The 27,657-nt window shown below is 41.5% G+C and overlaps 2 protein-coding genes and 1 long non-coding RNA gene across 7 annotated transcripts; 2 read left to right on the top strand and 1 right to left on the bottom strand.

Annotated features, from left to right (window-relative positions):
- Positions 1 to 24: 24 nt before the first annotated feature.
- On the bottom strand, positions 25 to 4,803 carry LOC103646298 (serine/threonine protein phosphatase 2A 57 kDa regulatory subunit B' theta isoform). Its single transcript, XM_008671027.3, has 2 exons — positions 2,997 to 4,803; positions 25 to 692 (listed from the first exon to the last, which is right to left on the bottom strand). The coding sequence occupies exons 1-2, from the start codon at positions 4,170 to 4,172 to the stop codon at positions 336 to 338; spliced, it is 1,533 nt and encodes a 510-aa protein (XP_008669249.1). The 5' UTR covers positions 4,173 to 4,803; the 3' UTR covers positions 25 to 335.
- Positions 4,804 to 5,849: 1,046 nt separating this feature from the next.
- LOC100274793 (uncharacterized) lies at positions 5,850 to 9,170 on the top strand (the record flags this gene model as incomplete). Its single annotated transcript, XR_004856036.1, has 3 exons — positions 5,850 to 6,088; positions 6,251 to 6,397; positions 8,769 to 9,170. It is a non-coding gene; the product is annotated as an uncharacterized lncRNA (long non-coding RNA).
- A 13,050-nt stretch (positions 9,171 to 22,220) lies between these two features.
- LOC100276041 (Plant UBX domain-containing protein 1) lies at positions 22,221 to 27,291 on the top strand. Of its 5 annotated transcripts, none has more exons than XR_004855897.1 (9): positions 22,261 to 22,501; positions 23,123 to 23,225; positions 23,315 to 23,383; positions 23,493 to 23,566; positions 24,331 to 24,460; positions 25,708 to 25,812; positions 26,165 to 26,533; positions 26,791 to 26,812; positions 26,883 to 27,115. XR_004855897.1 is itself a non-coding variant. In XM_008669431.4 (9 exons), exons 1-8 carry the CDS (start codon positions 22,340 to 22,342, stop codon positions 26,792 to 26,794), a joined length of 855 nt encoding a protein of 284 aa, XP_008667653.1. In that variant the 5' UTR covers positions 22,261 to 22,339; the 3' UTR covers positions 26,795 to 26,812; positions 26,883 to 27,291. The 5 variants fall into 5 exon arrangements, 3 of the variants coding, with proteins under 3 accessions (NP_001143399.1, XP_008667653.1, XP_008667654.1); XM_008669431.4 differs by having other exon boundaries at positions 26,165 to 26,372; positions 26,883 to 27,291; XM_008669432.4 differs by having other exon boundaries at positions 26,165 to 26,372; positions 26,898 to 27,072.
- The last annotated feature ends 366 nt before the right edge of the window (positions 27,292 to 27,657 follow it).

Here is a 27,657-nt window from a genome sequence, read left to right as displayed (position 1 = left end):
CATTACATATAGGAGTACATAATATAACAGCAGAAACAAGAACACATCGCTCATTGTCATTTCGGTATATAAACCACCCAAACTAGGTATTTGCAATCAAAATCGACGTTGTTTATTGGGCTATATGGTAATCCTGAGTAATGTTACTACACATGCCAAATCTCTCAAATTCCTCTGTATGTGTACACTTTGAACATACAGTCCTGACAAAACCAAACACATCCTACCCACCTACAACAGGGCCAGAGGCAAACCAACGACAAAAAAAAGTCCCAAAGCTAAAATCACAACCCAGAGTCAGAGTTACACGGCTGCGGCTGATATGGTGGGCTATTCTAGCCAGCAGCTTGGCTGGGTTTGCCATTCGGTGCGCCTAAGGGACTGTTTTCGCGAGGTTTTGAGGCGGCCATTTCCTCCAAGCGCATCCATAGGGCTTCTCGCTTCGAATCAGATTCCTCCTGCTTGAGCTCCTCGTCACTGAACCTCTGATCGCACTCCCCAAAAAATGCAGAATCGTGATCAGAGAAGATCTTGCGGACATTCAGCGTCAGGCTACGGACAGCTTGGTTCCAGTGATCTCTGGAGTTTCTCTCGAGTGCTGGATAGATGATAGGTAATAGCACCTTGTAGTTTTGCTTGATTAGGTTTTCGATATGGTCATTGTTCCAGAGAAACAAGGCCCGCTCTGCCACCTATGAACAGAAGGAGAAAAACGTTAGTCATAAATGCTGAGTGAGAAAACTGCATCACCCTGGCAGCCAGCTAAAGTAGTGTTCATATTCCATTATTGATGGGTCACAAACTGCTCAATATGCCTAAACAAGACCACCAGATACCATCAGCAATGAAAGAACTACATTCCATTTACAGATTCAGTGGGAACCAAACTGCAGGAGTACACAGTTATTAACTAGAATGATTAGCTAACAAGAGGGTAGCAAATAATCATGCTTCAGATACATAAAGGTCATGTTTAAAACCTGTTTTAAGATGACCAAAAAAGGGAAGACAGTCATGAATACAAGACGATTTTGCACATAGCAAGAACAGGAGCGATAGTCAGAAAACACTGGTTTGGGAGTGAGAGCGATAGATGACGAGGTGTCACAGATAGGCAGAGCTACGAGGGACTGCAAGAATATACTGACTACAACAGACAGAAATTGATAAGCAGGTTACATTTGAAAGGAGCAGTTCATCAATAAAACTAACAGAATCCCATACACGAAAACAGAGGGAGAATTGATTTGCGCGCCAATTCATAATATGGGAAATTATAATGGCTTTTGCTTGCTATCCAATTTGGGCACCATGAATTACCACTTTTTGATACATGGCATTCCAGATAACTTATACTGTGACTTCTGTTTCAGTAGATACAAAACAAAAATATTATGTATGCCGCTAATCTAATTACTGAGAAAGAAGGCATATAAAGGTATAAAACCTCTTAAGGTCTATATGCAGCAGATAAGTTTCTAGGTACTAAGGCAGGATAAATGCTTTTTAAGGCCAAAGAATAAATTAAATGCAATTAGAACACAAAGGTGAAATGGCTTAGAACCAATGATTTATTTACTATTCTTATCACAGATAGTATATATATATATATATATATATATATATATATATATATATATATATATATATATATATATATATATATATATATATATATATATATATATATATATATATATATATATATGCAACAACTGAAATACATTTACATATATAATAAAAAATACACTAAAGACACCCAATGGTCCGGAGAGAAGGTATCTTAACAGAAAAACAGGAGACACTATGAGCATGTACATAAATTATACATAATACACCCAGTGGTCCATATAGAAGGTATCTTAACAGCAAAGCAAGAGACACCGTGAGCATTGATCTTTCCCACACTTAGTAGTAGATTTCTAGCAAGGTAAATTTGTGCAAGTGATCAATGTGGACATATAGGCAAATAGCTGTTGAATCAGAAAGCAAGAGGTTTGCACCAAAAAAAGGGGGTATTTAGTAGATGTACTTGCTATCCAATTCGAGTGGCACTAAATATCTGCTTTGCTATATGAAATTCCTGGTGGTGGCTTCTACAGAAATGTTATACAGAAGGATATTAAACAAAAAAAATTAACTATACATAAAGATTTAAGTACCATGCAAGAGATCAATTTTGAGATAACTTTAGCCTACAAAGTCAAAGAAAAAGAAAAGGGACAAATAGTATGCACCCAGAAATCGATACATTGTTCTGTAATTGTAACTTTTGACCTAGCACCAACCTTTTATTTTTGTTATTAATCATAGATTAGCTTATATCAAAACAACTAAAAAGTCCATGTGCACAAGTTTATATGGCACACGTGTGGTGATGGCAATGAGTGCACGGACACGTGTCAATGCCCGATTGGATGAACATCATGTTCTCCCTCGCGTTCAAGACCTCCATGCCTGGCAGCCTGGGAGGGGGTTTCTCAGGCGGTGGCAAGACTGGTGGTGGTGGCAGGTTTAGGGGTAGCGAGCGAGGCAGCAGGAGACAACCGGATGGCCAGAGCCGGCGGTGTGGAGGGAGGTACTCGAGCATTCTCCTCCAGTTGGGTTAGGGGTGGGCAGGGTGGAGCGGCATGTGTGGGCAGTGAGCAGCATGGCTGGGGGTGATGGAGGCCAGGGTGGGAACAAGCTGGTGTGGTTGAACAAAAAACAGTAGGAGAAAGAGATCTGTATGCTGTTACCGTAATTAAGGGCGTCGTCTGAAAAGGGAAGCCTTGAGAGTGGAGACAAAACCAGTGTTTTTCCCATATACGTTGGGAGAAGAATTATAGCTAATTAAATAGGTGAAGGCAATCAATGCAGACATGCAGGCAAAAAAAATTCTGAAATCATCAAACTAATGTGGTAAGAGCACATGTGGCCATCAACTAGAAGAACCAACAAACAAATTTGGTAGAAATTGATGACAAAGTTAAGTATAGGCACAGTAAGATTTAGACCTGGAAATGAGAGCTGTTCATGCTACGGGCAATCTGACGGAAGAGTGGAACCATGCATCTTTGGAACTCTGCAAGCTGTGTTGCCTCTAAAACCTCTTCTAACTCACCCAAGAACATCACCTCCTTTGAGCTGTTTGTCACAGGCCAATATTTAAGTAAGCCTCTAATAACTGTGTCAGCAAGTTTGCAATCCTTCTCAACAAACTGTGTGATGCAATATGATAGCTGCTGATGGTACATAGATACACATTTTGGCTTGTGAAGAGGGATCAATGCACGAACAAGGAATAATTTGTGCTCTTCCTTAAGCGGAAGGGCAAACCCATTGATAATACTGCCCAGGATCTCCAACAACTCTGCAACACCATTATGTTTCTCTGTTTCGAATATAAACCTGTAGAATATGTTGTTAATTGCTTTCCTGATGAATGGTCGATGAACCATGAATTTACCATATATTCGATGAAGTATCGTCTTTAGATAATCCCTTTCCCTGGGGTCCTCCGAGTCAAAAAGGTCTAGCAGCCTAAGAATGAAGGAATGGTCTATATACCTCTTGGCCAGCTTTGCATCTGTCTCCTGTGATGCTACAAATCTCAAGAAAACCTCATACACGATCTGCAGGTGCGACCATGCAGGATCCATGAGAGGCTCGTCCTCCTCCAGATCAACCCCTTCAATGGCCTTGTTCTCACGAGGGGTGGGGCTGGAGCTCCGGAACAAATTAATCGACACCATCTTTGTGATCTCCAGCATGACAACCTCTGAGAACTTGCCATTCGCAGAAGTGATGTAATCAACAAGCTCCATAAGTGTCTGACGCTTCACCTCCTTCTCCTTGAGGTTCTTAGTTGGATCCGCGAAGTCATACACAGCACAGCATAGGTTCACCTTCTTGACAAACAAATTCTGCTTCTCTGATGCCGGCACATCCTTGAATGCCGGTAACGGCTCACTGGAGTGATACACCACAGCCCCATTCATCACTGGGTTAGAAGTTAGACCAGATGGAACTGGATAGTCTCCATTTCCAGCCCTCTTGTTCCCTGGGTCCATGCCCCTCACAACACTGTAGGAATTCGACGGCTCAGTTCCATTCCCCGCAGCAGCAGCTTCCCGGCTATCCCCAGCCTTCCCCGGCTTCCTCGGCAGCCTGCCAAGGATCTGCTTAATCATGTTCCACCAGACTCAAACCAAAACCCTAAACAAATCCGCCACGGAATCGAAGAGGGGATCTACGCAGACCTGCGGCCCGTGCGCTGAACCAGAAACCCTCCAGATCTCACCAGACCCAAGCCGACAAATCCACCAGCCGGCCAACAAACCACAGCCCTAGCTCCGATTCCCCGGCGGAAGCGGATGCAACCAATTAAGCCGCCCAGATCATTTGAACCAATACGAATCAGACCCGGTCAGGAAGCCACTCCACCGCCCGGGCCTGAATGAATCAGGCCTCGTCTCCATAGCCCGAAAAAAAAAACAATCTTTGTTCGCTCCCTGAGCCGCCGCCAGCGAAATCTTGGATAAGAGAACGGCAGAGCACAGGGCACAATCGGATGTGCGAGGATGAGGGGGGTTGAGCGCGAGGTGGGGAAGGAGGGAACCTTTGCTTGGGATGGCAAGCTCTCTGCCTCCCTCTCTCTCTCTCTCTCTCTCTCTTTCTCTCTCTCTCTCCTTTTTGTTCTCTGGATTTGAGGGGCGTGGAGGTCCCCCAAAAGTAGCAAAGGCAGATGGAGCAGGACTGAGGAGTAAAAGCTTGCGCAAGCCTGCTGCGAGGCTGCGACTTCAAGGGGAGGGACGGCACCATCTCAAATCCTCTCGTATTCATATTCTCTATTCATATTTAAATTTTACTTGTTTAAGTATTCTTCCCTCTTGTTTTTTCTTATCTCTAACAATTTTCGTATTCAGTTCCCTCTTAACACTTTAACTGAATTATTTATTTTTTATATATCAGTTTTTAACGTTTTAAAAAATACTATCATATTTATAGTACTGTAATACACATTGTTATCTATTAATTAAAGTCAAATAAGATTAGTTTAATAGTAAATAAAATACCTATTATTTTTGGTAAAAAAATCAATACATACTAATATATATGTATATGGTATGTGTACACAGGAAATAGAAAAAGAATCAGGAGTTGTGCTCGTTTGGGCTAAAAACATTGGTTTTCTAGCCTCCACCCAAGCCAGCCCAATACATTTGGCGTCATGGCGTGGTCCATTCTCAATTAGGCTGAAAACCCCACGCTAATAGCCCCTACTGCTGATAGCACACTACACCAAAAATATAAACTTCCTACGGTTTTTTAACTTCCTACAGCTTTTATAACAAACCGTATGAAATTACTAACTTCCGAGAGGCTATTGGTAGCTCTAGGAAATAACCATAACTTCCTACGGTTTGTTATAAAAGCTGTAGGAAGTTAGCTTTCAGATACTGACCACCGCAGACGGTCAAACGAGCCGCTAACTTCCTACGGCCTCCTCTAGGAAGTTAGCCGCCCCTACTAACTTCCTACGGCCTACTCTAAGAAGTTAGCTTTCAGATGCTGACCACCACGGACGGTCAAACGAGCCGCTAACTTCCTACGGCCTCCTCTAGAAAGTTAATCGCCCCTGCTAACTTCCTACGACCTACTCTAGGAAGTTAGCTTTCAGCTGTTGACCGGTCAAACGAGTCGCTAACTTTCTACGACCTACTCTAGGAAGTTAGCTGACCCTGCTATCTTTCTACAGCCTCCTCTAAGAAATTAAGTAACTCCTAGAGTATATGTATAGCCTTAGGAACTTCCTATGACTTCCCTCTAGGAAGTAATATTTGTTATCTTAATCCACAAATCTACCCTCACCTTTCCATCCTATCATTCATCCTACTCGCTCCCTCTCCAACTCGACCGCCCCGCCGCCGGCCGCCGGCCGCCATCTCCCGCCGCCGACCACCCCCGACCCACCGGCCGCGCCCAGCCCCAACTCGCCCCCGTTGCTGTCCTTGTGTCGCTGTCCCCGCCCGCGTTGCGCCTGGATTGCACTCAGCCTTGGCCGCAATCCATCCGTGCTTTCCGGCGCTACCCACCACACATCGAGGTAGGCCCTCCATGCATTTCCGATCCCCCGCCCTGAGCTCTAGCTCCCATGCACTCTCGCTCGCCCATTTGCTGAAGTGCGGCGGCTGGGCTGCTCGATGATGCATGGTCTGGGCGTGTGTACAGTTGTTTGATTTTCGATTGATTCGCCCGAAGAGGGCAGGCCGGCCGACGAGGTAAGGGTGCGGTGCGAAGCGTTGGTCAGATGCCCCAGTACCTTGCGGTCGGCGTGCTACACGGAGTGTGTGAACTGTGAAGCCGCCGGCGCAGCTAGCTTTGGCATGAGCACAACCGCACGAGGCAAGCTCAGGTAATCAGCTATCCATGTTGTTACGTCTGCACGTAGGTTTCGATAGTCCAGCAGCTACTGCTCCACACTCAGGATGTGCGAAGGACATGCTAATTCGACTGTGTTTTCAAACCCTGAGAAAAACTAAGGTAAACTGTTGTCGTCGGGATTCAATCTTAGTTTCTTTTTTTATCAGAACAATCTTAATTTCTACTGCTTCTTGTTTAGAGGAAAGCAAATATATGCATATGGTCATGGGCTTTATTGATGCTTCCGCCTCAGGATATAGTTGCAAAATGTTTCTGAGACAGTGAACCACGTACTCCAAAATCTTTTCTCTTTACCACGATGTTATCTTTGAACGTTGATTTAGCCAATTCAATGTAAAGGTCACCACGAGGGTATGAAATCTTGCTTCATTGACACAAAAGAAATAGACAAAGCAACACATATACTGGGATTTCGTATGGGTGATCATATATATATATATATATATATATATATATATATATATATATATATATATATATATATATATATATATATATATATATATATATATATATATATGCTACTGTTAGTAGGGTCAAAACTAAGGGGTGTTTGGTTTCTAATTAGGGACTAATTTTAGTCCCTATATTTTTTTACATTTTAGTTCCTAAATTGTCAATACGGAAACTAAAATAGAGTTTTAGTTTCCATACCTTTTATGGTCAACAGAGGAGAGATATTACACATCTTAGGGCTTGTTCGGTTAGATTAGGAGTGGATTGAGAGAGAATAGAGGAGATTAGATCCCTCCCTATTCAGTTTTGAATATAAATGAATTTAATTCCCCTCAATCCTCATCAATCCCACTCAAACCAAACAAGACCTTAATTTAGATATATTGCGTTGAATGGAGCAAAATGTTTTCAAAACTTCTATGTATGATGATGAAACAGAAATGTGCAGGATTGGAAGCGAAGAGCAGAACGAGTGGTACTTCTTTAGCCACAAGGACAAGAAGTACCCAATCGGCACTCGCACCAATAGAGCGACGACGCCCGATTTTTGCTTCTACATACGACTGAGCAACAATATATCTTAACTGGGCCTCTAGGAAGTTAGCCAGCTAACTTCCTACGGGCTACAGAAAGTCGTAGAAAGTTAGCTGGCTGACGGCGCTAACGGCGTGAATCTACTAACTTCCGAGAGGCATCGCTGGCTGTAGGAAGTTAGCTAACTTCCTAGAGGGCTCTAGGAAGTTAAGCTAACTTCCGACAAAAAATTTCCGAGAGCCAAACTTCCGACGGGATAGCTTTGCTTCCGAGGGTTTCGCTAACTTCCTAGAGTTTAAGGCTAACTTCCTAGAGTTTAGGCTTTAGGAAGGCAGCACCAGCCGCCGCCGCCTGTCTGCCACTACGGCAGCCACTGCTGACTGCTGCTAGTCCTGCAGGCTACAGCGCGACGCCGCGACGGCCGATGGCGCGACACAGGCAGTCAGGCACACAACGACGACGGTAGTCCTCGCCTGTCGGCCATCGGCGGCTCGACGCCCAGGCCCCAGTCGGCCACGGCCAGTCCGGCAGGCGGCAGTCCCCACTCTCCAGGGCCACAGCCCGACAGCCGCACAGCAACACAACCTTCAGACTTTAGTTTTGAAATAGTTATGCCTATATTGTTTATGCTTAATTATATGTTATATACAAATAATTATCTATGTATGCCAGTAGAAAAACTTTAGTCTTTAAAAATCATCATCCTAGAAAATTTTCGAATACCCATACTATAAATCCTGGGCCCGCCACTGCTTACATGCAGGGAGTAGGGGCGCCATTGTACGGCGAGGGGGCATGGCTGGCCACCCCATAGACGACAGGGGGAGGGGGAGATGTGCTATTGGAGACAGCCTGACTGCCTGAGCGAGATGTGTTTATCCACAGTAAACAAACTATTATGTGGTGAGCTGCACTGCTGTAGCACAGCTGCTGCTGTCACTTCTGTTTACCCTCTCGGTGTCTGGGTTCTGGACAGAGGAGAGAACCTTTCGTGGATGCTTGTGTCCTGTGGCTCACACTATGCCTCTCTTTCCTCTGTTACTTCACCTCCATTTGTAAGCATATATGTCCTGGAAACTGATGGAAGATAATAAATCAACACCCGCAATAGAGAGTGTTTGGTTACTCCGAACAAAGTTTAGTTCATGTTATATCCCTTGTAATATTGATCATTATTGGGTTTGGTTGAGATCAAATTTACCACACCTTAAAGAAATCTATCCTGTTGTGGTTTCAGCTATCTACTGGGCATTATGAAAAGCGAGAAACAAAATGTGTTTTGATAACATTTTGATCAAATCTTCGATTGATATCATTTGTCATGCTGGCGCTATTATTATTTCTTGGGCAAGGTTGAGCAAAAAAGAGCCGCAAGACTTGCTGCGGGAGGGTGCGAGATTGCTATTTCGAGCTGCTAATGCTGGGATGGACAATCAGCTCATAAACTCTATTGCGGGTGATAAAGATTATGCTCCACCTTAAGAAGACTAATGATATGATGTCATGGAGTTCTTTACAATTCTTGTTTGTGTGGGTGCTGATATCGTTAGTGAGTTGTGTCTCCTATTTTGGTAGGATGTGCATGAACTTGTTATGTTCTCACGCATGTTTTCCTTGTGGTAGTCCTGAACTAGGCTTCTGCCATAGAAACTATCCTCCCCTCCCTCTCTTCTCACCTGTTGTGTGGAAAAATTGGCAAACAAATGTATTTCTGTTACATCAGTAATTGAAATGGGGTTCACTCTGGTAAAAAATGCTTGAATATCAATTATAAGTATTAAATGTAGACTTAACTAGGTCTAATAAATTTGTTTCGTCTTTTAGTCTTCATCGTTGTCATTAGTTTTATAATTAGACTATATTTAATATTTTTAATTATCGTTCAAACATTCGATGTGACATGGACTAAATTTTAGCTGATCAAATTTTTATTTAGATTAATAATATTTATAAAAAAGAAAAGTGTGTACTCTAAATTAAATCTATTATAAAACTAAAGTAAAAAAACTAACTACTGATATTAATTATACTATAAATATTAGCATTTTTTGTATATTTAGTTAAAACTAAGTATATTTGAATATTTCAAAAGGTAAAAGCAACTCCAGGAGACTTTCTATATATTTTCCTAACTAATATGAATAGATTATCTAAATATAGTCATCTTCTGATCTGTGTTTCTGGCTAGCCAAAAATAGAAAACACAAATGATTTTCTTGAGTGTAAATAAAATATAGAAAAATTGTTAGAGATTGAAAAAATAGAAAAAAATGATTTTAATGTAAATGACTCCCTAAATGATAATTTAGAGAGTAAAATTTAGAAAGACTTTTGGAGATGCTCTAAGAGCAACTCCAAAAAGACTCTATATTCTTCCTAATTGATATGAATAGAGATTTTTGCCAAAATGCCTTCCAATAGCTTATTTAAATAGTTATCTAAATATAGTCATCTTCTATTCTGGATTTCTCGCTAGTCAGATATAGACAACCTCAATGACTCTCTAGAATAATGCAAACAAGATATAGAAAAGCTTTTGGAAACTAAAAAGTTATAGAAAGTGGGTTTTATGTAAATGACTCTCTAAATAATAATCTAGAGAGTAAATTTTAGAAAGACTCATGGAGATGTCCTAACAACATATAAAAATAGAATAGGGTGTTTATAGGATAACTACTAATCCATTTAACAAGGATATTGTAATGACTGCGAGAGCACAGGATGTTTAATCTGTTTCCGACGAATGTGTTAGGCTTGTTTGGTTGCATACTTTATATGAATATGGGAGGAGATTGAGGAGATTAATTTATTGCTAGACATCAATCAAACAAGTCCTAATGTGGAAAAAAGATCGTATTGACACCATTAACCACGTCGCGGAAAAAAATGTCATCAAACACATGTGAACGCCTAGCAATGAGAGAGAATTACCAAAAGTCATATTTTCATGGATACAAAGAGAAAATGTATACAGATCTGAGCTGCGCGGCAAAAAAGTTCTTTTTTCACATCCACGTCCGTGTAGAGTGAATGTGGTGACACTTTTAGAGTAAATATAATAAGAGGACCATAAGCTGGCTAAATACTGAGATGGAAGAGAGTGAAGAAGCCGGCTTGGTTTAGACACGAAAACTATAAAGGTTTGTGTCATGTATTAATAGTGAAGAACTAAGGGCATGTTTGGTTCACTACCTCAGTTGCCACACTTTGCCTAACTTTTCTGTCTAAGGTTAGTTATTCAATTCGAACGACTAACCTTAGGCAAAGTGTGGCACATTTAGCCATAAACCAAACAGACCCTAATTACTACACTAATGAGCTAAATAAGAGGATGCAAAAAAATTATAGCCAACAACGGTATGGTGTATTATTAAACTTGGTCTTGTATTATTAAACATGGTCTTATACACACGAGACGTGATAAACAAGGGCATCCCTGGGCCCATGCGGGCTGTGCGACCGCATGGGGCCTACAGAATTACATGGCCCCCAATTTTAATTGAGCTATATATATATATATATATATATATATATATATATATATATATATATATATATATATATATATATATATACTAGTTGGGTGCCCGTGCGTTGCAACAGAGATCATATAAATCCATGTGTTTTGCTACGCGACACGAGGGATCAGTATTATTAGTAGTCATTTTTCTATTGGACCTAGTGAGGTACTCGTACGTTGCTACGGAGATCATATAAATCCATGTGTTTTGCTACGCGACACGAGGGATCGGTATTATTAGAAGTCATTTTCTATTGGACCTAGTGAGGTACCTGTATGTGCCCGTACGTTGCCACGAGAGTTAAAACCTAGTATAAAATATAAATACAGAATGACAAACATCATTATGATATACAAATTCGTGTAACAAAATATCACTGTAGCACTAATATTCAATAAAATGTAGCAACTCACTGCTCACTAATGATGTGTCCAGGGTAAGTGGGTAAAGCACGGTAGACGTCTTCTTTTGACTTAGTACAATGCTCGTGTGTTGAGACGGTGCACAATATTCGATAAAATGTTTGAGCACAAGTGCACAACGATTACATAAAATTGAAAAATACTTATATTAACAAAGTCTAATTGTCTCAAATTCTTTTTGCCAACAACCAATTCACTGTGTTGCGATGATACACAATAATATTTCATGAATGACTCAGGCAATCCACCTAAGTGGGTAACCCAAAAGCACACCAATGTGATGCCTACACGTGAACGTCTAACCTCTATTACTACAATAGTCTTGTTGGAAATTTACAACTCATCTAGAATTTCAAAATACTCAAAATTGTTTAGACTCTCTCTAAACCGGAGCATACAAAATAGATCAGGCAGTTTTAACGGAAACATGTATGACTCTCACCATCCTGTGCAGCGCTGCTCGAATACCAGAAAGTCCCAGCTCAGCCAATACTGCATCAAGTTCTGCTAGTTCCTTTTTTCATCTCCTTTTTAGACAGTTGTCTTTCTGTCTCTTTGGGTGGCGCAGCTAGGGCCACAACTGTCTTGATAGCTGGTTCGGCTGGGGCATCTTTCGGATCATGCTTTAGGTTCATCCTCAGCTCCATCATCAACCTCAAAATCAAGATCCTTGTCATCACTCTCAATGTCCTGCAACATATATAGAAGTACATCTAAGAACACTATCAGAGAGGCTAACTATAACGACAATCAGCCAAACATGCTCCATCCCCCTCGAGATGAGTAAATTATACTTCCACTTAATAGTTCAGTTTTGATGCAAAAATTATGACAAAAAACAAGTAGAACAATAACCAGAGTTTGCTATGACAGACATGCAACACCTGTCATGTATAACCATTTCCAAATCACTTGCTTACCCAAGATATAGAAAAACTTGGAACAAGTCCCTATCCAAGGTACATATTTTTATTTTCCTTTAGCAGGTGGTCAACTCTGAAAATTTTCTGTCAAGGTGAAGTTTGCCTTATGACTTGCTCATAGCAGGGTCTGCTTTGAACTCCTCCACTGGGAATGCAATGTTGTGATCCCACAGACCGATCAAATGGGATTCAAATTTAGGCTGTGCTATATCGTGCTCTGAATCTAGTGATAATGCGTCTATCCTTGGTTTCTTGGGAGAATGTTGCATGATCTCTGGGTAGTCATCTAAGCTTGGAGGTGAATCAGAAAGTTTCTGACCCTCAGAAGCTTTAATTGATCCACCAAGCTTTTGTTGCTCCTCAATGATCATCTGCAAGTATATTCCTTGTGCTTTAATTGTTAGTTGCAGTTGTCTTTGAACCTGAAAACATAACTTATTTAGACAAGCAAAAGAAAGTTGGCAAGGAAAATTTAGATTGATCTTGAAGCTAAAAAGGACTCATAAACTACAAGCAATAAGACAAAACAGGAGAACTGCCAACAATAGATTATTGACAACTAAGCATTACTACAACCATGAGAAGAAACCACTGTTAGGTGTAACGTGACAGTTAATAAGTGAATATTGAGAATGGGCCAAAATATCAGCTTGTAGAAGTAGCCCCAACTAAGTAGGACTTCTGGTCATAGTAGGATTGTCGGTAAACTAAAATGATGTAAAAAACAGAAATAAATTAATAGTTTTCAATAAAAGACCTCGAGTTTCTCATGTAGTCGCTTCTGAACCTCCATTTACATCTTTAGTGCCTTAAAAAATCGTGCCAATGTTTCCATATATCAAATCACGGTGATCAACAATTAAACAAAATAACTCTTAACCAAAAAATGGAAGTGTCGCGCACTCATGAACTACAGATGTCAATAGCTAACATATAAACAGGCTCAAGCCTTCCTTCAAGGATACCAGGTTGTTCTAAGCAACATCTCTATATTTAGAGAGGAAGACTTGTCTCGATTCATCTCTTCCTGAGACCCCACTCATGTGGGTAGTTCTACCTTTTTTATGAATACAGATGCAACATCAACATATAAACAGGCTTACAGGCTCATGCCTCAGATACTACTCTCAATTGGTCTACTGAAATTCTATTGCATTTATGACGATTGCAGTTACAGATTAAAAAGTAAAGGACGAGTACAGCTGCATGATGAAAAGTAAACAGAACGGTAACTGCAAATTTACTTCAGACATGCTGCTGCTTTGATGAGATCGGAACAGGGTTGTTGCTCACAATCTGTGGATTTAAAGCCTGCAACACATGTCACAATTTAATCATGAGGTTCACTAAGACAACATTACACAAAAGAGGTGTTGGTACTGAGAACATAAAAGATCATGTCATCCTTGTCTGAAAGGAAGTGCATTCCAACTAAGAACAAAGATCACTGCTTCTCAATGAAGCAAGGCTACGACATGATGCATATTTAGCTCAAATTACCCAAGCAAGTGTTTATTAAAATAAAAGCATGCATCTTAGACATCAGCAATAGGTTATCTAAGACGTCAATGCATATTTAGCCCAGTTTTAGACAACAATGCATATTTAGCTAAAATTTTAAACATGCAATGCCTCTTTAGCTCAAATTTCAGACCACAGTATTAACCGGTGGTGCTACACTTGAAGAACAAGCTTATCTGGAGAAGCAGCCCACATCCAGTCCTGAAGGCAAATCAGATGTTTGAACAAAATCAGTGCTTAGCCAAATCTAGAAACCACAACCACTCGAACGCTGACTCAGATGGTAGAGCCATCACACCAATGGTGCTACCATCAGTAAAATAATAGAATCAATTTGTTTTTCCTTACTGATACAGTACCCTTCGAATAATTGTTTATAAGCAATTGAACTTGTTGCCCAATGTATTATAGTCTTGGTCAGTCTAAACATTTACCTTAGTCTCCTTCACTCCCGCGCCGCTCTGACCTCAGACCCGGCCTCGCTGTCCTCTCCTTTATCCTCCATCGGTCCTCCAACTCCACCAGGGGTCGCGACATTCATAGTAGTTCCACACCAGGCGTACTCATGGCTTGCTGGGGCGCAGCAGGATTTGCAGGCGGGGCGCAACATGATTTGCAGGCGGGGCGCAACGTAGTATGATCTATTGCATCATATGCTTATTGTTCTACATTGTTAATAGAACAATAAGTTTGTTTCTAACGAGGGCGAGGGGGTGCGCCGAGGCAGGGGCACGGTATCACGGGGGAGACCCCATTTGCTGCAGCAGATCTCGGGCGAGCGGGGCGCGTATGACGGAGGCGGGGATGGGGCAGGAGAGTGGATGGCGGGCTGTGTGCGGTGTGGGGGGAGGCGGGATGACCGGAGGGGATGGGTGGGGGGGAGGCGGGGATGACGCGGCGGCCGTGGCGTGGCGGCGGACGCGAGCAGGGAAGGGCATCGCGAGCGAAGGCGTGGTCCGCGCTGGCGGGGCATGGTGAATCCTGTGGACGCCCTCGTTAGAGACATATAGAGTAGTAGAGATAAGGATCATGGACAGTAGTACTTGAAGTTAATACATAAAACTTGCAGCTAATAAACAAACATAGTACTATTTTAGTTAACATACAACAATTTTCCAGCTCTTCTTTGCACTTATAGCATTTTTAGTACCTACACACAACCTGAACTGAACACCATCAAGAACAGTACTGCATTTGGAAGTTTGAATAAAAATGGTGTCCAATTAACAGTTTTCTAATATTGTAACTTAATTATTGAATGGCGCAATAGGGTGTTCACTTGTTGAATTGGTTGATAATCTTGTGTGGGCTTTAAATATAACATTGTTAGTGAATGCTAAATAATTCTGCACTCTTGGAATGGTCAAGCTGAGAATGAGCCAGAGATTAACTGGTGCGAACCTGGGAAGCCTGCAGGGATGGAGGTCCTTCTTGGGAGTAAGGATGGGTTCTTGACGAAGAAGATTAAGAGCTATAGCACATGCCGAAGTGATCCTACAAAGCCACGTGCATTGCAATGCCTTTCACCACTGATAGCAGGTCATGTAAGATACATCATTTAACCATCTGGATATGTGTTAATGTTAGACAACTAATTTATAAAATTTTCGATTCAGGTGGGCAATGGAATTGTTTGTTGAATGAGAGTAATGTTTATTATTGGTAAAGTATCACAATTCAGTCTGATTCAGGTGGGCATGGTAAAATGAAGTGCATCTGCCAAAAAGTAAGGTAAGTAACTAAGTATCTTTTGGATGTTTGGAGGATCAGATGTTGTTGCAGAATGTTTATTGACTAATTGCAAGTCAAATGAATTAAAGGGGAAAACAGATAAGCACTAAGATTTTTATATGAAAGCTGTGTGAGTCAACCTGCTAAGAGCTCTAAATGTCCTGTCCCAGAAGTAGTGGCGGAGCCAGCCCAAATTTGAAGCCTATCGACTCAGAAAATTCATCCATGCCAACCAAACAAATAGAATAATTACCTTATCTGTTGCACGGGTGTGAAGGAGCTGGAGATGCAGATCAGGTGTCACAAATTCTATAACCAAATTGCATAATGCATAAGCAATCAAACAATACACCCCTAATTCTTTAGGCTAAACGAACTGCACTAAGCCTATGTTTCAGATTTCAAGATTACTATTGGATTGTGTTCATCACACCAATAGGTTAAGTACCAACATGCTAATCAATAAGAACAGTAAAGGGGCATTACCTACAACAAATGTTACATCTAAATAGAACTAACTTGGAGGCAATGTAAGCTCTGAATGTCTGAAACATTGAAACAAAGTCTGAACTCTGAAATTGTCTCCCTAATCCTCACCTCATCCCATCTGTGTCGATGGATGGTGGGTGCCTCGCCTGAGCCGTTGTGTGGTGCCGCGGACGAGGTGGGCGCTTGTGCAGAATGAAGATGGGGTCGCAGAGCGACGTGGCCGACGGCGGACCGATGATGGAGAGGGTACTTTTTACTTTCATTAACAGATCATCAAGCAAAATAAAACAGTAATGAGCAATTGAGCCCAGATCACATTTGTAATCATCTAGCATGTAAGCACTATTTTTTAATTTGATACCCCTTATTCAGAGTTTTTGCACAAACTTAGAACTGGAGGCTGAAAGTAAGCAAATTGACTTCATCTTTTAGTTTGATGAAGATCAAATGAATTTAAAAGCTTGAGAAGATGAAAAGATCTCATATGTATGACCAAGAGATGATAGCAAATGGCTTCAAGCCAATAAAGTCACGAGAGATGAAAGCAAATAGGTTCACATGCAGGATACAACAGAAAGATATGTATACAGGAACAAATGCTAATAGAACTATGCATTTATCATATTTTAGAAACTGTAGCCCTTGTTCATCCTGTCCCCAATGAGTATTCCTATCAGTACACATGTAGGCTAGCATTTTTTTAGTTGTAATACTTGCTTAGCTACAGATCACTGGCTAGCTGAAAAAAACCTAAGTAGCAACAGTGGAACAGTCTGAGTATAGCTGTCCGAAAAAGGCTATCTGAATAATAGCAATATTTGGATTCATGTTCATTTCAAGAACTTCACCATTGGGAAAACTCCAACGGTACTACCATTTGATTGCTGCAATGTTTGTAATGATAAAGAGATCTCACTTACCCACTTGTGGTACCATAGAAACCTGCAAGAAAGAGGAAAATAATATAAATTGGTGTAAAAATTAAGGAATTCATAGTACAAATATGATCGACTTTATAGGACCACCCTTTTGTTAAATTTTTCAGTGTCAACAGGAAGGTGTGATTCAGGCCTTTGTGGATCAAGTCAGCACAGAACCTTGGCTTCTTCATTCGGTAGAATGATGACAAGACTACTGAATGATGACAAGACTTTTAAAAATATCCTGTTGAAAATGCATTTACCATGTCAGCTGTGTTACCAAGACGGGTAATTACTTGGACACCAACAAGGCAACTGACTCCATCCAGTCATTTATTTTAAGATGCGCGTAGTCAAACATACCACAATTTAGTTACAAACAAAACTTTATGTGTTCAGCTTGGATATTTGAAAATGATCGAGAAGTGATAACTGCCTCATATGCGAAGAAGTTAACTTGTTGGTTCTTTTCTTATTCACAGTGAGGAGGCGTTCAATATAATGTGATACATTACTTTGAAAAAGCAGGCATTAGGTAAGCGAGCATAGAAAAAAGGGTTAATTAGTTGTGTGCCATTATAATTTTTCTGGTTTTGAAATATGCCATTGAACTTTTTAGGCTGGTAACCTTGCCATTAAACTTCTTTCTAGATTTGAAATACGCTATTTTATACTGTTTTAATCACCTCCACCTGTAGATATGCATATTTTTGTATTGTTCATCCTACCTCTCAATTGTGTTTTGCCGTCTGTTCGCTTCCCACCACCAGCCATAAGTAGCCGTCTGTTTGAAATATGCATTTTGATCTGATCAACATCAACCGATTATTCTCCAATCTCACATGATTGAATAATTACAGTCAGATTATCAGCAAGCACATAGAAGCTGCTACAGGAAAAAAATGCTTGGATGCTAAAAGAAAAAAAAAATTCACTGCATCCCAAAATATATTTCTTTCTAGCCCAAAATATAGTTCTGGTGATAGACACTGTCACCACGCAGCAGGGATGCTCGCCGAGGACTATCATCACTCAGTGAGACGGTGACGAAGTGAACTTGCTGTCGCGTGCTCTCTCTTCTGCTTCCAGCTGAATCGCATCTGTGCACTGTGCAGTGCAGTTACTGCTGCGTACCTTGGTGCAACGCTCCAATGGAACGACTGTGCCTCCCTTCATCGCTTCGACCTACCGTTAAATCTCGCCGCTCCATGACAGACAGCATGAGAAAGCTCGCCGGCACGCGACTCCGGAGAGCTGATAGGCACAAGCAAATGCACCGAGGCTTATTGCCTATAGTAGCACCTGCAGACGATAGCTACCAAACAGCGCAGCCCGCCAAACCAAACCCAGCTCCCTGTACCTACCAACACATGCATAGTTCTCCAGCGACTGCAACGGCGCGCACAAGAAGCTCTGGAAAGCGGCGAGGCTGAGGCTACCGCAGCGGTTTCTTATAAAATTTTCCCTTTATATCATTTTTTTTCGTCATATCATCAACATTTCGCCCCACTATTTTTTCATCTCCCGCAGCAGTTCTCGCTAAATACTCCCCCTATACCCCACTACAGCTATAAAATATCATTTTCTATATATACTATCAATTTTTTATCTACTAACAATTACTTGTGGACCCACAGCACAGTACCATAGGGGATGAACAGTGAACCCCTGGATTGAGGGGGAGAGAGAAGGGGACCGCGCCGCGGGCTGCCGCGTGCTCCTGTAGCCGCCATGCAAGGGGAGGGGGCGAGCGCGCGGCAGCCGTTGCAGGCAGTCTGAATGAACACAAAGAGGACACCGTGCAAGCTACTCCACGTCTCAGGCTATCCGCAGCGGTTCCTTCTAAAACTGGTTGCAACCGTTCACTCTTGGCCTCCCCTCCCCTAATCCTGTAGCTCGCGTAGGGGCTACAGAGCAACTCTTGAACCCGCAACGACGTCCTCTACGACGCCCCCTCCCTGGCGTTCCCCTTCTCTCTCCCTCCTGTTCTGGCGCTGCCCGCTTAGGGATGGCAATGGGTACAGATATGAGTAAATAACCGCGGATAATTATCCATTGGATATGAGTATGGTGAAATTTGGTATCCGCAGGCACAGTTATGGATATAATAAGGTATCCGCGGATATTTTTTCACGGGTATGGATATCCAGTATCCATATCCGTTATCCAATGGATATCTAACATGTAGGCCATCCAGATTTATATATTATCATAAATTCTTATTTTCCAATTTTTATCCATAACATGTTGTTTGGTGCTGAAATTATCATTTGATGCTACTGTAATGATAATTATTTCGAAATGTGATAAAATTGTTGTTTGGTGTTGAATGCTAAAATTGTAGTGGGGGCGGTAACCGGTGTCCACTGGATAGCGGATACCCGGCGGGTATGAGTATGGATACAGACCCATACCCACGAACGTTTATGGGTACAGGTACGGGTTGAGTTTTGTCTCACGGGTATGGATTCGCGAACTATATATCCGTGTCCTACCCGCTCGATTGCCATCCCTATGCCCGCTGCTACTGTTGACAGTCTCGTGTTTCGTGCCCGAGTAGTTGTTAGTTGATAATAAATTGATAACAGATGTAAAGTAGAGATAGAAACATATATTTTATGTGTAGGGGATATAAAGAAGAATATATAGAGGGAATGGTTGCGGGAAGAGTAAATATAGGGGAGAGAATCTTGCTGACGTGGCTGCATAGTAGCATTTAAGGAGGAAAAATTTAGGGGACACCGCTGTGAACAGTCTAAATATTTCCTCCTATATCTTACTATGCAGCCACATCATCTAAATTTCACCCCCTATTTTTTCCCTTTTCGCAACGGTTCTCCCTAAATTCTTATCATATACATACTATAACTATAAAATATTATTTTGATACTTATTCACAATCCAACATTATTTATTCTCTAACTAACAAATAATGGTGTGCACAAACTTCGAGGCAAAGGGGCTGAATAGTGCACCTCTTGTTCAAGCGTGCACAGGAGGAAGTAGCCTCTGCCGTTGCACGAGTGACCCTATACGTGCTTAGGGGAGAGGGCGCCGAGCGTCAAGCGCTGCTGCGGATAGCCTCACGGCGTGGCGTCGTTCACTGTTGGAAAAAGCGAGCGCGGCCTACCGTTTCCGAGGCGAGATCGCGTGCCAACTGCCAACGTGCGGGGGAGCGTGCGCGTGTCTGCCTGCCAGCGCCAAGCCTGCCAACCCGCCTCTTCCTCTGTCTGTATGACCCACGCCTGGCGCCCGTGGGCCGTTGGCCTCGTGATGCTCTCGGTAGGGGTGAAAACGGGCCGGGTACCCGAAACTGGTACCGGATACGAGTACTGATTCGGGACCATTTTTCGGATACGGATACGTGTATTTTTTTTATATTCGGGGCGGATACGGTAATACCCGGATAGTACAGCTTCGGATTCGGGTTGGATACGGAGCGAGTACTACCCGGTAAATACCCGGATATTCGGGTCGGATACGGGTACCCGGAATTCGGATACCCGTTTTTTCTTTTTCTGCATAATAATATAGTTATAAAATCATAACTTTTACATATGAAATCGGATGAAGATAAAGTTTATATGAAAATTGTAGAGCTCGAAGAGATCTATAACTTTTTAGTACAACACATTTTTGTTTAAAGATATCTTTGTGCCAAAATCATTAAAACAATGTCTAAATTTATACAAAATAATAGACTTTATCATTTTCATGTGATGACTTAAGATTATCTTCATGTGGGAACTTAGGATTACCTTTTTATAAACTATTTATTAATATTGGTAACTTATTTGCAATTTCCGGTCGGCGCTACAATATTTTTATGAATTTAATTGTATTTTTTATGATTTTCTACAACAAGAAATTAATAATACACCAAATAGCCTAAAAATTCATGAATTTTTACGGGGACACAACATATATCCACATATAATTCTCAAAAACATTTAGACTATAAAATCCACAAGATGTTAGTGTTTCTTCCATTCTAGTCCCACTTATTGTATGAATTATACATGAAATCATTTTATGTATCGAAGTTTCAACATAATTACTATTTCACTTATCATTTTCATGTGGCGACTTGAGGTTTTATTTGAATAGAATGTTTATTTGTTTTGGTAAGCTTTTTGCAATTTTGGGTCAAAACTAGTGTATTTATGAATTTTAATTATATTTTGATGATTTTATGTAGAAAGGAATTAATAATGTACAAATAGCCTTAGAAATCTATGAAATTATACGAAGGTACAACATATGGTCACATATAGTCATAAAAAAATAATGGGACCATAAAATCCACAGGATGTCAACGTTTCTTTTATTTTATTTCCACTTATTGCGTGAGTTACACGTGAAATCACTCTAAGTATCCAAGTTTCAACATAATCAATAATTCACTTTACCATTTTTATGTGGGAACTTGATATTATCTTCTATTAAATGTTTATTAGTACTAATTTACCTGCAATTTCGTGGTCGAACAAAAATATTTTATGATAAGCAATTAATGCATTATCCGACAAGTATCCGATATCCGATCAAATAATACCCGTATCCGTCACTTATCCGCCCGGATAAATATCCGGTCCCTATATCCGTATCCGTCCCGTTTCTAACTATCCGTATCCGATACTGAATTCGTTTAAAATACATTAGGGTAGGATACATGATGAGCTATTATCCGTCCGTATCCGCCCGTTTTTACCCCTAGCTCTCTGCACTGGCGCTGCCGCTGGCCCTGGCTGGCCTGCTGCTGGAGTGCTAGCCGATAAACGGCAGCGATGCCGGTGCCGGCGTCCGGGGCGTGGACCACGCCGACGCCTGCCTTGCCTTCACAGTCACAGCGGGGAGGGGACCGGTCAGCCTCGTTGTACTCGTAGCTGTAAACAAGAAACAAGCATGCTGTTGTCTCTGTGACCTCTATATTTGATAACATGATATGACTATTGGTTTTATCCTCTGATTGAGACATTCGAAAGCATATGCCTATCGTACTCTCAAAGGTGAAAAAGTTTTTGACAGAAACCTTTCAGCAGTTTATAGCCTATTCGCTTGACTTTAATCTGTATCAAGTTTTATTATTTCTATAGTATTGTATCTATAGATTATAAATGTAGCAGTTAGAGCATGTGACTTTAATTCAAAACGAACAACCTATCAGCTAGCAGCTAGCGAAGAGAGAGCTACTAGACAGCTTGTACATTACTGGGCCTAAACATTTGTCTGGGCTGGCGACACCAATAAAGGCTCGGCCCAAGAAAAGTTTAGAGCTGTTTAGGCCGTCGAGCGTTGGCCGCGCGTCGTATACGAAGTCCGAGCCCGACCCGCAACCCGAAACCCGTCTCGCCTCGCCAAGGCAAGGCTTCCTTTCCTCTCCCTTCCCGTCCAAGATGGAAGCAGAGTACCCCCACCAGCAGGCGGCCCCCTCTTACTCCACGACCGCCACCGTCTTCTGGCCGTACGCGACTCGCCGCAGAAAGAGAGCCGAGGACGGCAGCGACCTCTCGCTGGCGTCGGATATGGATCTCGACGCCGACGCGCAGCGCGCCGCAGTACGTACGCGCTCCCGATTCCTCCCCGTCTCCCGCTACCTCGTCGCGCTTGTTGCGCGGTTGCGTGTCGATTGGATCGTCGTCGCGGCCGGGTGGATGGAACGGACGCTGGCTCTCGTTAGTGTTGGTGCTTGGTGCCGTGCGCAGTTTCTTGGGCAGGGTTCTTGGGGAATTTCGGTTCGCGCCGGCCCTAGGGCCCGGTTGGGAGGCTTTGTACTGTGTTCAGGTTATTGGCTGGTGTGGAGATGAACGAGGACTTATTTTTCCCTCTGTGGGGTTCGGGAATGACGGTGGTTGTTTAAAACTCGCGCATTCTACTAGAGGGTTTAGGGTGTCCAGTTCTTGAGTTCTAGGTGCGCGTCTGATTCCCGAATTTGTGCGTGTAAAATAGGTTCTTTTCTGACTTGGTCATCTGAGGAATGGACGCATGCAATGAATGCTTCGGAGGTCCTGACTCCTGAGATATTCCCAAAATTACAAATTTGAATTGTTTCCTCGGAGGGTTTTATTTTAATGATCATACTTCCTTTTTTTATCAAACTGCTGTATTCTGAATTCTCCACCAGTCGGGTAGGTAGATGTGACAAAGGCTGCAAATGTGTTTTCTTTGGAAAATCCCAGGATAAGCTGAAAGCAGTGTCAGAGGAACTTGGACATGAGATCCGGGTTTTTTCAAGTGAGAACTTTGCTCTACAACCGAGCAAGCTGCCTAGTGCAGATCATGGTACCTAAATGTCATCTTATTTTGTCTTTACCAGATCTGTCTTGTCTTTATGCTAGTTCTGCAGTGACATCAAAGCATTGTTCTTGCAGAGGAAGGTGACGACTTTTATGAGCTTCAGCCTGCTGATTACTACAACTTGATTTCAAACAGGATGGGAGGTAGAAAATATTTTTTGGGATCTTTCAAATTAACATATTGATCAACCTGAATTATTTTGCATTCTGATTTACTTACGGTAACACTGCAAAAAATGGAAACTTTGTGCAGAGCTATCTAAAATGCTAAAGACTCGCAAGATGCGGGAAGCAGAACTTGCTGCTCAGCGAGCAAAGCGAACAAAGGTAGGGTTATGCTGCACATCATATATATATATATATATATATATATATATATATATATATATATATATATATATATATATATATATATTACAATCAATCAATGTGCAATGCTCCTTCGTCCAGTCCTCTAAACATACAAACACTTTGAAGATGGCAATTGTTATTACCAGCTCTTTTGTTACATGTCTTGTGTGACTCGTAGTTGGCTCCTTTTTAATCCAGCGCTGAGCACTGCCTTAAGAAATGTTTGAAGAGCAGATTTTTCTTATTTTACATAAATGATTCCTCTGTTCCGTTATACACGGTCCATGCACGTTTTTGGTTTTGGCCATATTACTAAGCGGGCTAAAGTATTGAGGGGCCAAGCAATTACTCAAAATGGTTGAGACGTTATATGCATGCATGTGGGCCTAGCACCCAAGCGTTGCACACGGCCACACGGGCTGAGTACTGCACAAAAAACAGAACGGCATACGGACTATGCAGCCACGTGGCGCCAAACGTGCATGGACGAATGTCTTGGTATCTGCAAATACACATGTAACGGCCTGTAAAACGGAATGGATGGAGTATATGCGTTAATTAACTTCTATCATGCAAAACTTTCCTAAGAAAAGAAAACATGGGATAACATTATATTGTTCTAACTGCCTGTTTTAAAGAAAATTGTCTCATTCTTAACTTATTTTGAGTTTTTTTAATGGAGTTGCGTTATTATGAGTTCTAAATACTTATTTTTAATGGAGTAACCACCTTAATTATAGGCAGTAATGAGGGTGCGATTCCCTGATGGCTACATACTTGAGGCTGACTTTCTTCCATCAGAGAGGATTCATAGTCTAGTGGACCTGCTCATGAAAGTACTTGCTAGACCAGATCTGCCATTCTATCTCTGTAAGTTCTGCTTCTCTCTTAGTAGGGGTGATAGATGTTGAGTTTTCCTATGTAACTATGTTTCTCCTGTCCTCTTTCACAGTTTGTATTTTCTCATTGCAATAATTTATTCTGGATATGAATTGCTAAGATTTGTCAATTAGAGTTTCTTATAGTTATTCTTGGCAAGTGGAACATGTTGGCAACCATCATTTAAGGAAACAATTAACTGACAAATAGTCTCACGCTTACTAAATCTGTGAAAAAACTTCTAATACATCACTTTGTGCAAAGGGTTTTAGAGTCGATATTAGCTGCTATTTTCATCTTGTTGCAGTTAACTGACAAATAGTTTCACGCTTACTAAATCTGTGAAAAAACTTCTAATACATCACTTTGTGCAAAGGGTTTTAGAGTCGATATTAGCTGCTATTTTCATCATGTTGCAATTATTATTAACCACTACAGAATCTGGTACCAATTGGCACAAACCTTGATCTAGATGGCACTAATGCCTAGCCCAAGCAGTGTGACCTCAAGAATTGGCAGCAGCTGCACCGCAACGGCAGGGATAGGATAAAGGGACTAATAGATTGCTATTCTTCTTTATTACCCATAATGGTTGCTAGCTGCACCTTTTATAGAGATACGGGGCATGTCCCTAACAGATTGAAACTAATATTGTCTCTTCTGGTCACTAATCCCTAAATAAACTGATATCCTTGCTATCCAATCATTTGATTCCTAATAACTATAAAGATAACAGTCCCATTGGCTACAAGGATAGGTTACTGTTCGTGTGAATATTAATGCCTAGAACCTACACATGACAGATTGTAGAAGTGTAAAACCCTTGAAGATTGATTCATCAAGTCAATACGATAGTACAATAGCAAGAAATGGGAAGTCTTCTCATTTTGCTTTCTTCTGGCAGTTTGGTGCCTATTCTGGACCATAGAATCATTTTCAGTTAAGTGATTATGCCGTAAAATTTTAACATCAGCAGCTTATGAAGTGATGCTTATGATTATCTATCACATTGCCTATTTTTAGATAAAACAAACATGCACTGTTGAACCTGTATGCCAAATGTTCCTTAAATTGAAGTTGAGAAATGTACAATCTGATAATCGTTGTGATCTTTGGTATTATTTGGCATTGGTTTGACTTATACAAACATTCTATGTATCTTTCATACTCATTTCTTAAAGACTTAAACCTGACTATTTTCAATTTTTTGATGCTGGGCCCATTCAAATCAACAACAGATACAGTACCTCCAAAGAAGCGAATACTGGACACATCACAGGACTTCTATACATCTGGTTTTGTTCCTGGAGCTAATGTTCATTTTTCTTATGATCTGCCCGAAGGTATGCATCATCATAATGACTAGTGGCAAGTTAAGAAATAAACAACAATTACCTCTCAGCTCTATGTTTGAAATATATGTTGTATCTTAACAGAAGTCAATTCCAGTGCCATGCCTTTCTCCCCACCCCATCCACACACACACAAAACAAAGACAAACAACACTATGACCCAAGCTCGCGGCCCGCCCACCCAACACACATGCAAATACATGAAATAATTTGTCACTGGCGCCTATGACAAATTATTTATTTCACCCCTGTTATTATACAGAAGCATCATGGTTGTCACTTTGTTAGACATTCAGATACGAGTTCTTGAAATGAGTGGGTACCAAATGGTTTGGGCATGCAGGTTTGTTGTTAAATGCAGATGATCTAAAAGCAGGACCCTTCCTCCGTGAAGGAATTCTAAGTTTGGATGGATTGTCACTTCTGCTGAAACCTGCTAGTCAACCTGATGATTCTAGAATGAACTCTTCTACTCATCAATCTGGTGCATCTCAATCTGACCCTGTACCAACAACAAATAAGAAGCCTGGCAGACCAAAGTGGCTGAAAAGGTAAAATCCAGAATAATCTTCTTGCCATTGTGGTACAATAGTTAAAAGGAGAAAAACTTGTCAAGTTTCTGGGGATAATTCCAATTCCTTATCAATCTTCTTAAGCAATGATACACAGCTCTCATGCGTATTTGAGAAGAATAATTCCTTATCGTCTTTTGGTAAGTTAGCATATGCCCTTGCTATCCACTGTTTCAGAACATTGTTAGAACTTGCAAGGAGCTTTTAAATTGCAGTTTCATTTTAGTGCGTGCATCTCATACTATCTTGATTGTTGAACCAACCCCACCCACCATAGGGTTATGTCTCGTGATAATTCTGTTTGCTTGAACTCCATTTCCCATCTAGCTATTTTGTTTCGGAACATCTTTTGCCTTTGCAAGACCACGACAAAATAACTGGTACCCACTTGTTGCAGGTGATACCACTCCAGGCGTCAGGTGTGTGCTTTCAACACAGAATCAGTCTGTAAACACTATTCATGGTTGAACAAGTTTAAAGTTTGGACAGACTACACTGCTGCAGTACAAGGATTGGACCCTCTGCCCACTGAAGCTGTTGGGGGCATTATAATTGGGGCCCCACCTTTTTGTAGGTGGGAGACAAGTAGCATGTAAACTTGAATGTGTTGCTGACTCAAACAGAACAGTGCTCTGCTCTGGCTAAGCACCTGGCCATCTTACACATCGTGTAAGCCCCATAGTAACTTGAATGTGTTACACATCGTGTGCCTGTCTTTGCTATCCAGTCTTTACACAGCATTTCAGGAAACAGAAAGTGCTTGAAAGTGTACCAAGTGTGGCCGTGTGGGGTTTCAGTTCGCCCATGATATTGTGGCAAGTCGCTTTCTTGTGATTGATGGTGATGGTGCCCTCACCAGCGACTAATTTGTCGCCAAATGGCATGTGTTTTCTTCTTATGATGGTGACTTGCTGTCCAGCTATACCCTGTGTGGTTGTGATTTGTGGTTTATATTCAACGTCCAGGACCTGATGTTCTGAGGTTGACGGGGGGTATCTGGAGGCTGGGTTGCTGATCTTTTTCTCTTTATTTTTCTTGTATATAGGTCACTAGTAGTTGTGTGGTTGGAACTTGAGGTTTGGGGGAGGCTGCCTATATGTGGCTGTCCCTGTCGCTAGATATCTGTGTTTATCTTGCAATCCTGTATGGTCACACACATTTGGCGCTTTGGGCGGTGCATGTGTAGGAACTAAACTAGTGCGTCCGCAAACGTCCTGATCAGATCAAATGGCACCATGTAAAGGACCGAGGTGAGATGGAATCA

The sequence above is a fragment of the Zea mays genome, chromosome 2, assembly GCF_902167145.1.
Source record: "Zea mays cultivar B73 chromosome 2, Zm-B73-REFERENCE-NAM-5.0, whole genome shotgun sequence".
NCBI lineage: Eukaryota > Viridiplantae > Streptophyta > Magnoliopsida > Poales > Poaceae > Zea > Zea mays.
Note: the sequence above shows the minus strand (reverse complement) of the source record. Positions and strands in the feature narration are given on the sequence as shown.

Coding starts and splice junctions, on each gene's coding strand:
- LOC103646298 (XM_008671027.3), bottom strand. CDS start 4,172: ATGATTAAGCAGATCCTTGGCAGGCTGCCGAGGAAGCCGGGGAAGGCT. Junction 693..2,996: donor TGAACAGCTCTCATTTCCAG/GTCTAAATCTTA, acceptor TTCTGTTCATAG/GTGGCAGAGCGGGCCTTGTT.
- LOC100276041 (XM_008669431.4), top strand. CDS start 22,340: ATGGAAGCAGAGTACCCCCACCAGCAGGCGGCCCCCTCTTACTCCACG. Junction 23,226..23,314: donor GCTGCCTAGTGCAGATCATG/GTACCTAAATGT, acceptor TTGTTCTTGCAG/AGGAAGGTGACGACTTTTAT. Junction 25,813..26,164: donor TTCTTATGATCTGCCCGAAG/GTATGCATCATC, acceptor TTGGGCATGCAG/GTTTGTTGTTAAATGCAGAT.